We start from the raw sequence: 10,294 nt of genomic DNA, 5'->3' as shown, positions 1-10,294 counted from the left end.
TATTAAGATTGGGAAAAATAAATAATATACACAAGTGGAAAAAAATGACGATTTATAGACGATAACTATTCAGCTTAAGCCTTCATATCATTCAAACCCAAATCTTCATTTTGATCATGAGTTCTTTCGAAATCTTCAATGATCATATTTGGATCGTTATCAGGAGCATAAACGTTTTGAATATAGGAAGCAGCCAATGGATCTTCAGCGATGATGGTAAATCCAATTCTTCCAGAGATAGCATCTTGTAATTTTGCGAAGAAGGAAGTCCATCTAGTTTTGGTTTCAGCATCCATTGAATCGGAAGTTTCACTGAAAACTCTACCGTGCAATTCTTCGTAAACTTGGTTTAATAAACCTTCAATAGTAGTAAATCTACCACCTAAGGTACCAGGAGTTAAATCTAAGTTTAATTCAGGAATGACCAAGCCACAAGTTTCAGATTTCAAAATATCTCTAGCTAAATCTTCTGGATCAGTAACTTTCAAAATAACTTTTCTACCTTTATCGGGGATTTCACCACCAGTTTTAACTTCATTTGATTTGAAACCACAATGTTCACAGACAGTTGACATAATGATAACATCTTTGAAATGAGGAATATTAACGGTTTTCATATGAGTTTCACTTGGTCTATAACAAGATGAACAAGTGGCATGGAATGTTTGAACTTCATTTGATAAATTTTCGATATCATCATTATCGATACTTCTCGAAATTGGATTGTTTGAATTTTCGGATTCATTAGTTGTAACACCTTCTTTCTTCAAAGAGGAGGAAATATTAGAATTGGTGGCCTGTTTTTTATTTTCAGCTTCGATTTGACGGGCTCTATCAACATCATCAGCAGAAATTAAACCAAGGAAAACATTTTGCTCTGCAGTTCTATTATATTCAAACATAGACCATTTATGAGATGGTTGATCAGGTATGTATTCAATCCAAGAGTTACCAGCTGGATCATCAAGAGTGAAAGTCAATGGTAAAGTATTTGGTTCAGCATTGAGGAAAGATTGGATTTTATTAATAACTTCATTAATTTTATCGTAAACTTCTGGTTGGATTGATTTTCTGGTTGGTTGATCAGATTCTAAATCACTGACCATTTCAGATAACAATCCTTCAATATTAGTTAATTGACCTCTTTTTGGAGGAATTTCAATATCTAATTCATTAAATCTACAAGTAGCGGTTTCTGATTTAACAATTTGACGATTAAAATCTTCTTTTGCTTCAATTTTGAGCTGATAACGAGAACCCTTTTCTGCTATTTGAGCAGCTGGCTGAATCTCAGAATTCTTAAAATGACAATGGGGACATTCAAAAGACATTATAATAATTTCTCTGAAAAATGGAATTCTAGTCAATAATAAACGTGTAGTACCATTTTCGTGACAGTTCATACAGAGCGACTCGATTTCTTGAACTGGATGTCCTTCGGCATCAGCTGCACCTGTCAAGTGAATCCCTTGGTTGCTTGGGGTATTCATAACTTCAACTTGTTCACCAACATTGGTGAATTGATCTGGATTAGTACTTTCAGACATTTCTAAACGAGGCTTCTTATCTTCGTGCGAGTTGGATGTTTGCGGATCGTTTCTTTTCATCTGTTGCAAATAACCTTTGCCCTTCCTTTTTATAACCTATCAAAAGAAGAAAAACTCTAACAGTCCGCCTTCACTATGGAACCTGCTAGACGTTTTGCTCCAAAAAAATCTGATGCTCATTGAAAATTTTTTTGAAATCATCCTTTTGGTCACGTGAGCAATGAAAAATTGAAAAGACCCGTACATCTCTTCTAGACCCGATTCCATGGGTGTACGGGCTAGTTATTGAACAGTTTCCTTTTTCTTTTTCCATACTCGAAAGAAAACAAAAAAGACTAGCAGAGTATTGCAATAGTAGCCACAGTTTTATATCATCTTATCGGTGCTTTCGATTAACTTCAAGTAACCACCACATTCACATAGACGCCCTGAAATAGGCAAGTTTACACAACGCAAGGTTTATCGTGCTAGAGAAGTTCGTGATAGCGTATCTCCTGTTATATAGTTTGGGGCCACTAAAGTTTGATCGACCCAAGATCTTTCATTAACAAGCGAAACAAGTTTTTGGAAGCCCAATAATTGTTGTGTGGACTCCTCAGCTTGGTATTTCCAGAGTTACCGTTGAGAAGCTTTAGATAAGGAAGCTGTGTTCGTCTTTTTAAGCTGGCTGACATATTCGTTTTTTGTTGCAGTTTGCTTAACTCCACAATTATTTTAAGTGAACTCATTTGGTCTTACAAAAGCTCCAGTGTTTAGTATTTCTGGCATAGAACATCGTGGTCATCTTTACAACCTAGTCATCTGGTCTCATTGAGTATTGGGAGCTTTTGGTTGATTTAACGATTGAGATTCTGAACTTATTTTGTTTACTTTTTGACCAGCATCATTATTATTCGCTAGATTGTGGTTTTAAAAAAGGGTTGCTAGCGTGTTGTATTGTTTAGTAAATTGAAAAAAAAAAGGTTTTCAGCTTACCCCGGTATCTTACTAATATATATTTCATTTAGACTTTTTCCCTACTTTCTTTCAAATTACTATATCGATTAAAGATGAATCTTCAGGATATCTGTGTTCCGAAGGACTCTGATGCACCAGGGTCTGCTTCATCAACCACACACAATTTTGATTCCATCCTTTCAAATAGTCTTTCATCTTCAAAGACTACCTCACTAAGTAATAACTCAGAATCTACCAAGTCGGAGCTTATCCATTCAGAGTCTAACTCTTTAACATCATCCTCAAAGGCCAAGCGTGATCAGCAATTGGAGATTCAGAAGAAACTAGCCGTTCAAAACCAACCTTCTGATTTACCAATATTGAAAACATCTGACCCTAATATTGATACTGAAAAAGATATGTCGGTTGTTACTCCATTTCTTGTGAAACATATCAGTGATCAGACCATGATTCCAAAAGATAATTTCCATCGCTATTGTTATAGACATAATCCTGACGTGATATGTAATAAGAGAACCGATGAGGCCAAGATGAAAAAGATCCAACAGCAATTGGAAAAACTACCTTCAAGAGATCAAGAAGCGATCAGCCATGTGTGGTCGATCTTTAGTGCAGCTCCAGATCATCATCGCTCCTTAATTTTGCAAGGTATTTTAACTCAATGTTGTTTCCCTCAATTATCTTTCATATCTCAAGAAGTTAGTTCTTTAATTAGGATTGATTTTATTTCGACTTTACCTATGGAAATCTCCCTTAAAATTTTATGTTATCTTGATTGTGCATCATTATGTAACGCAGCTCAAGTATCAAGAAAGTGGAAATCATTAGCTGATGATGATAGAGTATGGCATCATATGTGTGAACAACATATCGATCGTAAGTGTCCAAACTGTGGTTGGGGACTACCTTTAATGCATATGAAGAGAGCTAGAGAAGCACCTATTCGTCCAGAAGATCACACCGTACAACAAAGCCAACAAAATCAACCACAACCACAACCGCAACAACCGCAACAACCGCATCATCAACAACCAGGAGCTTCTTCTTCTTCCTCTAATGATCATAATGATAATGACCATGCCTTGAAAAAACGTAAAGTCGAAGGAACGTCGTCAGAAGTAGAAGATGAAATAAACCGATTAAAATCAAAGCAGCAAGTTCAACAAAAAGCCGTTTTGAAGAAAAGGCCTTGGAAATCTGTTTATAGTGAACGGTTTAAATTGGAAAAGAATTGGAGAAAAGGTATTTATAAAATATCACACTTCAATAGCCATACTGATGGTGTAACCTGTTTACAATTTAATAGAAAATATTTGATGACTGGGTCCTATGATGCAACGATTAAAATTTGGAGAGTTGATACCGGAGAATGCTTAAGAACTTTAACAGGACACACCAAAGGGGTTAAATCCTTAGTTTTTGATTCTCAAAAATTAATAACTGGTGGATTGGATTCAACAATCAAAGTATGGAATTATCATACTGGTCAATGTATATCAACTTATAGAGGACATGATGATTCGGTTTCGAGTGTTGATTTTCTGAACAAAACCATTGTTTCAGGATCAATGGATAATACAGTCAAAGTATGGCATGTCGATTCAAGAACTTGTTATACTTTACGAGGACACACTGATGGGGTCAATTCGGTTAAAATCCATTTGCTATCAAATACAGTGTTCAGTGCATCTGATGATACTACTATTAGAATGTGGGACTTGAATACAAATAACTGTTTAAGAATCTTTGGTGGAATTGATAATAATGGTCATATTGGTCAAGTACAGTGTGTTATTCCCTTAATTTATAAGGATAAATTAATCGAAGACGACAATGAAAGTGATTCAGAAATCAACCATTGGGATCATCAACAACACCACCACCAACCACAACAAAACCAACCACAAAGTAATAATGACTTTAGTAGCGTTAACAATGCCGACCTACCGGAAAATCCGAATTATCCAACCCATCTTTTAACTTCATCTTTGGACAATACCATCAAAGTATGGGACGTCAAAACCGGTAAGTGTGTTCGTACCCAATTCGGTCATATTGAAGGCGTCTGGTCTATCAGTGCAGATACTTTCAGAATCATTAGTGGTGCTCACGATAGATTGGTTAAAGTATGGGACCTACAAAACGGTAAATGCCTACATACTTTTGGTAATAACGCCAGTGTTGGTTGTGTTGGGTTAAGTGACTCAAGTTTTGTTACAGGCTTGGACAATGGTTGTGTCAAGATGTATTCATTCGAATAATCGTGTATTATATTTCTTTTTTATTTGGGGGGTTCTTTCTTTCTTATTTTGTTATTGCTAATTTTTTTGTTTCTTAAGGTATAATGGGCTCAATACCCTTTCAAAGTATTAATATATTTAATCTAATTCAAAATCTTGTAGACCTAGCAATTGCTTCGGCGTGTCCATTTTGGGTCGCCAGTTTTCTAAACGAATCCTTTACTTTAGGCTATTGTAGTTGCAAAAACAAAGAAGTATTCTTTGGAGTTCCCCGTAAATTATTGTTCTTCCGCAACCATCCCTTTGTTCAGTTCTTAAATATGCTGGGGTAATGGGACAGGGCAACCAACAAGCCTGTCTATATCTAATCTTGCTTCCCGCCTCAGATTATTCCAGCATCTGCGGTGAGTTTCCGGGTCAAAAACGTCTGGTAATAGGAGCAGGTAAAGGCTTTCTTGCGGTGAGCGACCCCGTAATGTAATACAATGCCCCACAAAAAGTAGGTATTACCTTTGTGTATTGTTGATTTTTTTTTTTGCAACCGATTAAAAAGACCCATACACCGGATTAAAAGACGAAATTATTTATATTAGCAAAATTATGTAGACCCTATATAAGTAAGAATGTGGAAAACAAGATGATCATTAGCAAGGTGGCCAGAAGAAAGACCGGAGAAATCAGAAATGAAGAAAGACTGGAATTAAACGTGGGAAAGATCAGAATTGAAGAATGACGAGGTGTGGCTAATCTTTTAAGAAAGAAGAAACAGTACTAACATTAGAACCATCGGAAGTTCTTTGAGAATCATTGTAATTGAAAAAGCCATCATCGGGGGCGCCGTTTACGTAGGAGGAGTTGGGAGATTCGATATTACGGGGGGTTGAGAAAAAACAGTAGGAATCCAAAAGCTCTTTATAAGATTTTGTATCCAAAAAGTTTCTTTTGAAATGAGATTGAGTATCTTGGTTTTGGGGAGGTTGAGGTTTTGAAGGAGTCTGCTGGAATTGTTGAGACAGATTTGATTTCAAAGGAGGTCTCTTTGGGTGGTCGAGACCTAAATCATGATCGACATCTTTAGTATCGAGACTAGACAATAAAGGCGAAGATAGATAGAAATTATTTCGAATAAAATCAGAAGACCCATTATCGTTATGGAACATGTGCTCATCGGGAATGCTGGAGTCGGAGTTTCTCTTTTTCAAATAAGAGCTAGAGTACTTTGGTTTTCTATTATGATCTTGTATCTGGTTGGGAGTTGATAGATTGAAAGGAGGTTTGAAATCATCCTTTTTGATGACAATTTTCTTGGTTAGTCTGATATTATAGTTTGAGCCATTATTATTATCCCAGAAATCTTGATTATTAGAAGAATAACGAATGCATAAATCATAGGAGTTTTCTTGATATTTTTCATTTTGTTTTTTGGTATTATTATTCAATTTATAAGTATTGAAAATGTTATCCAAGGGGATTTTAAAAACAAAACGATCATAGTTATTCAATTTTAATATCGATGGGATATCAGGAACGTATATGGTCGGAATCTCAATAATTGAATTCCAACCGTCGGCCGTATACCGAACCACCACATTTTTTTCAAACGAAAGATTCTTAACTGCAATTTGGCCCAATAAATATTTTTTATCAACAGTTATAAATACTCGTTCTAAAAAAACTGGTAATTGTAATGATTGTATTTTAGATATATAATTAGTGTTTGGGAAATTTGGTAAAACCAAATCCCAATTGATTAATTTACCATGTTTTGGGTTTGGATATTTGGTAGTACTTGGCTCATCAATACTCTCATCACTTCGAGTATTTAATTCGTCATCAAGGTAATCATAATTTTCATCCGTAACCGCACTTCCCTCATCGGAATCGGAATCGGACCAGTCGTCGATATTCATATGGCTCATTAAATGATCACTATCGTCCAAATTAGGAGAGTTGGTGGCACTTATAGCATTTGGACGGTCCTTTTTTTTGAAGTACTTCACATCGGTATCACCACCAAAATGAACCGTTTTAAAAGAAGGAGTGGAAGGCTCCGACTGGGCTCTTTTCTTATCAAAATAGCTTCGTTCTCTCAAAGAAGACTTCAAGATCTCTCCACTTTTCTTACGAACCAATTTGCAATGATCCGGAGTAGGACTTTCAAATGGAGATTGCGACGACCGGGGTGAAGTCTCCCTGGAAGCAGAGGTTTCGGTTTCAGTGGTGGAAGTGGAAAGCTGCGAGTTCAATAAACTATTCTGTTTAGTCGGGTCGTTGGCCCTTTCAAACGTTTCCTGAGACCTAGAAGGTTTATGAATAAACCTCATCGATAATGGAACTTCTCCATTACCGTCTTCGTTTTCATTTGTACCCGGGGATTGATAAGTGTATGAGTTTCGTCTCCCACCAGTTTTGGGGTTATCATAAGAGCTATCACTGAATGCACGGTTAAGGTCAATCGACTGGAAAAGCGACTTACTTGGTTTACCGTCAATACTTGAAGTACTTGGGCTAATTTGTTGATGCGAATTAGGATTGTGGATCTTGTTATTGTGTCTTCTGATAAGGTTCATATCTTCATTACCCACCATAGTCAACCGTGGAATTGCACTTTTGATTTTAACAACCAACTATATCCAGACTATCACTCAAGAAAACAATTAGATCCCACTAAAGGGTGGTGGTGGTTATTGCTTTATAAGTGTTTTTGCTCTAAAAATTTTGAAAAAAAAAAAAAAAAAAAAAAATTAAGCAAGGGTGAGATAAAGGGACGAAAAGGAAAAAAAGAAAAAATTGAAAATGATAATGGAACATAATTAATTTTTAATGCAAACCCCAACTATTATATAGATAATGCTAAAGCTTACAATAGGGGGAATAACAAAGGCTACATAGAGATTTAGCTAGAATCCACCAGAATAATCTGGATAGCCGAACTTACCATTAGTTATTACCCCATACAAAAGGGACTAAATAATAACGAGAAATGTAAGGTGGTTAAAAAACACTAAAATAAGTACATACAATGACATGATAATTTGTAAGAAACTAATTTTATTTATAATCTAAGGATCTCGTTGTTTAACTCGGCCGGAGTCCTTGGGGAAAGAGTCTCTTTTCCCGTGGTGGTAATCGGCTGATTGGGGATTAGTTTCTGGGGCGATTTTCTGCCGATTGCAGCCTCTTTATTGTGTGAGTTGATTAATATTTGATCAAGTAGATTGAATTATAACTACTGCCAAAAGAGTAACAAACACCACCTCCTCCAACGATACAGGCTTGGTTTTGGTCTGGCAACGTGACTAGATTGAAGCCAATCATGGTGGGAGACCGATGGGTCCATATGTCCGAGCCAAAATCAGTTGAGGAAAACTGTTTGCGGATTAAATCATAAGTTATTATGCTGTCGAATCTGTCAGTGGGTTTTTCTTTTAGTATACCACCTATTACGTAAAGTTTATTCTCTTTGACCAAGGATTGGCTGCCGATTCTACCAAATTGTAGATTTGAATCGAGTTTAGTTAGTCTAATTTGGTGGTTGGCAATATTGATTTCAAACTCGTAAATTGAATAATTAATTTCAGGTGTCACGTCTTCAATCATACCCCCGTATATAACTCCAGTGTATTCTCCGGTCATCACCATTGAGCTGCTTGACACCGGAGGGATCACCTCGTGTTCTTGTTGCAATGAGATCCAAGTGTTCTGTTCAACGTTATACATTTGGAAAATATCGTCTTTTTCGCAACCATCGCCATCTCCACATATAAGTACGTAGTTCCCATTGGCAACACTAACTGCACTGTGTCTTGATCGACCGTTAGGTAGAGATTTCATTTGAACCCATGCATTATCAGTAAGTTTGTAAACATCGGCAAAAGTCTGATGAGGTCTGCCGCGACCCCCGACCATCAATAATTGTCCATTGGCAATTGGCGTAACCGTATGGCACATTCTGGCACTTGGTGGGTTGATTGTTTCAAGAGGCGTCGTTTGGCCAGTGATATAGTCATAGCTTAATACCTGGTTTGTACGAGTTTGGGCTAGCCCTCCATGGATGATAATTTTACCGTGATGCAACGCACTTGCAGCAAATTTCAATTCTAGTGATGTATTTTCATCAACTCTGACCTCGATTGGCGTTGGGTCAACGGTGAACTTCGGAGGTGGCATGATTGTTTGTTTCTGGTACAAGCTGACTGAGTCTTGATTGGTTGCGTGGACTATGGTATAATGCTGACAAAACACAATAAACTCTTCCCATTCGTCGAATTCTTCAATTTGTTTAACTTTACCCTTGGTATCAGCATCAATTAATAAGTTCCAATTTTGTAATAAGTCATGGATTTCAATAAAGTGGAACCACTGGCTAAACCGTTCTCTTTGGTTTTCAATTTTGGGATAATGTTCAACGCATTTTAAGGGGGACCGTAAATGTTCGAAATGGTATAACATCTTTTTTGCAAATGAATGATGTTTATCAACAGGCAATATTTGTTCTAAGATCAAGAAATGACTGTTGGGTAACTTACTTGAGATATCAATGATTTTATTTGCATCTTGATGATGCATATAAGCCAATGAAACCTCGGCTATGAATACGCTGACTGATTCTGGTTCACACATTGATTCCAACTGCTCTTGGTAGAGTTTTTCGTTTTTCAAGTCACATCCCAATATCTTGTAATTGGCTGACTTTAATTTCATACCCAATTCCAGTTCTTCTTTGGTGATTTCTTGTAAATCATCAAGTATATCTAAAACTTCTGGGGATTTTTTGATTAGTTCAAGTTTATTATCTAATAACTCTGGATAATCGATATCAAGAAAGCATAAGTGGTCCCTTGTCTCTGAATATATTTCTAATAGCTGAAATGGTAGTGGATCAAATCCACATCCTAAATTTATGATATTAATTTTTTTGGTGGGGTTATTATTGATAATCTTCATAACCAATCTTTTAATTGATTCCATTCGAATCCAATACCCCCGATTAATGGCTGGCGATCTTCTTTTACCCTTTGGCACAAAAAACTTGAACCAGGTTGTTAATTCTGGTTGTAATTTAGTCGAGTAAAGTAGCTCAACTGATCTCTTCGATACAATCGAAGAGTTATTGGTCCCTTGAACTTGAAGATCATCGTATTGTTTCTTCCGGCGATCTTTTTCGATCTTCTTACGGTTTGCAGCCGCTATAGAAGCATCCCTGGCACTTGATTTATTGGTTTCTTTCATTGGGGACCCTGGTTTGTTGGAGTTTCCATCAGTTTTCAGAAATTTTTCAGCAATTTTTTTTTTTTGGACTCGATGCCTTTTTGGTGATGTAATTGCGAAAACTAGCACTAAATGAACTACATGGGATGAGCTGAAGAGGACTACAGTTTAGTTACTGTCACTGGTTTAGTTAGTGACTCGCTTTGATACTGTCAGTCGCAATACGAGATACATCTTTGGCCTCTGATGTAGAAGGACACAGCAGTAGAGATTTACAACCATTTATGCTGGAAATTTGACAAGATATTGACCAAATTTCAACAAAAGGGGGTTTAATTG

At 36.6% G+C, this 10,294-nt stretch overlaps 4 protein-coding genes across 4 annotated transcripts; 1 reads left to right on the top strand and 3 right to left on the bottom strand.

Moving 5' to 3' along the window:
- Nucleotides 1–74: 74 nt before the first annotated feature.
- Nucleotides 75–1,547, bottom strand: ZPR1 (zinc finger-containing protein; the record flags this gene model as incomplete). The annotated part of the gene is made up of 1 exon (XM_020218660.1): nt 75–1,547. One exon carries the CDS (start codon nt 1,545–1,547, stop codon nt 75–77), a length of 1,473 nt encoding a protein of 490 aa, XP_020076585.1.
- A 1,049-nt stretch (nt 1,548–2,596) lies between these two features.
- On the top strand, nt 2,597–4,765 carry HYPBUDRAFT_107868 (ubiquitin-binding SDF ubiquitin ligase complex subunit; the record flags this gene model as incomplete). The annotated part of the gene is made up of 2 exons (XM_020218595.1): nt 2,597–3,449; nt 3,609–4,765. The coding sequence occupies 2 exons, from the start codon at nt 2,597–2,599 to the stop codon at nt 4,763–4,765; spliced, it is 2,010 nt and encodes a 669-aa protein (XP_020076584.1).
- Nucleotides 4,766–5,487: 722 nt separating this feature from the next.
- HYPBUDRAFT_161088 (uncharacterized protein) lies at nt 5,488–7,440 on the bottom strand (the record flags this gene model as incomplete). Its single annotated transcript, XM_020222517.1, has 2 exons — nt 5,619–7,440; nt 5,488–5,492 (listed from the first exon to the last, which is right to left on the bottom strand). The coding sequence occupies exons 1-2, from the start codon at nt 7,330–7,332 to the stop codon at nt 5,488–5,490; spliced, it is 1,719 nt and encodes a 572-aa protein (XP_020076583.1). The 5' UTR covers nt 7,333–7,440.
- Nucleotides 7,441–7,637: 197 nt separating this feature from the next.
- HYPBUDRAFT_152427 (tRNA methyltransferase) lies at nt 7,638–9,997 on the bottom strand. The gene has a single exon (XM_020221011.1). It carries the CDS (start codon nt 9,974–9,976, stop codon nt 7,943–7,945), a length of 2,034 nt encoding a protein of 677 aa, XP_020076582.1. The 5' UTR covers nt 9,977–9,997; the 3' UTR covers nt 7,638–7,942.
- Nucleotides 9,998–10,294: the final 297 nt, after the last annotated feature.

The sequence above is a fragment of the Hyphopichia burtonii genome (genome assembly GCF_001661395.1).
Source record: "Hyphopichia burtonii NRRL Y-1933 unplaced genomic scaffold HYPBUscaffold_3, whole genome shotgun sequence".
Lineage (NCBI taxonomy): Eukaryota > Fungi > Ascomycota > Pichiomycetes > Serinales > Debaryomycetaceae > Hyphopichia > Hyphopichia burtonii.
The sequence above is the reverse complement of the archived record's forward strand: the minus strand, read 5'-3'. Positions and strand labels throughout refer to the sequence as shown.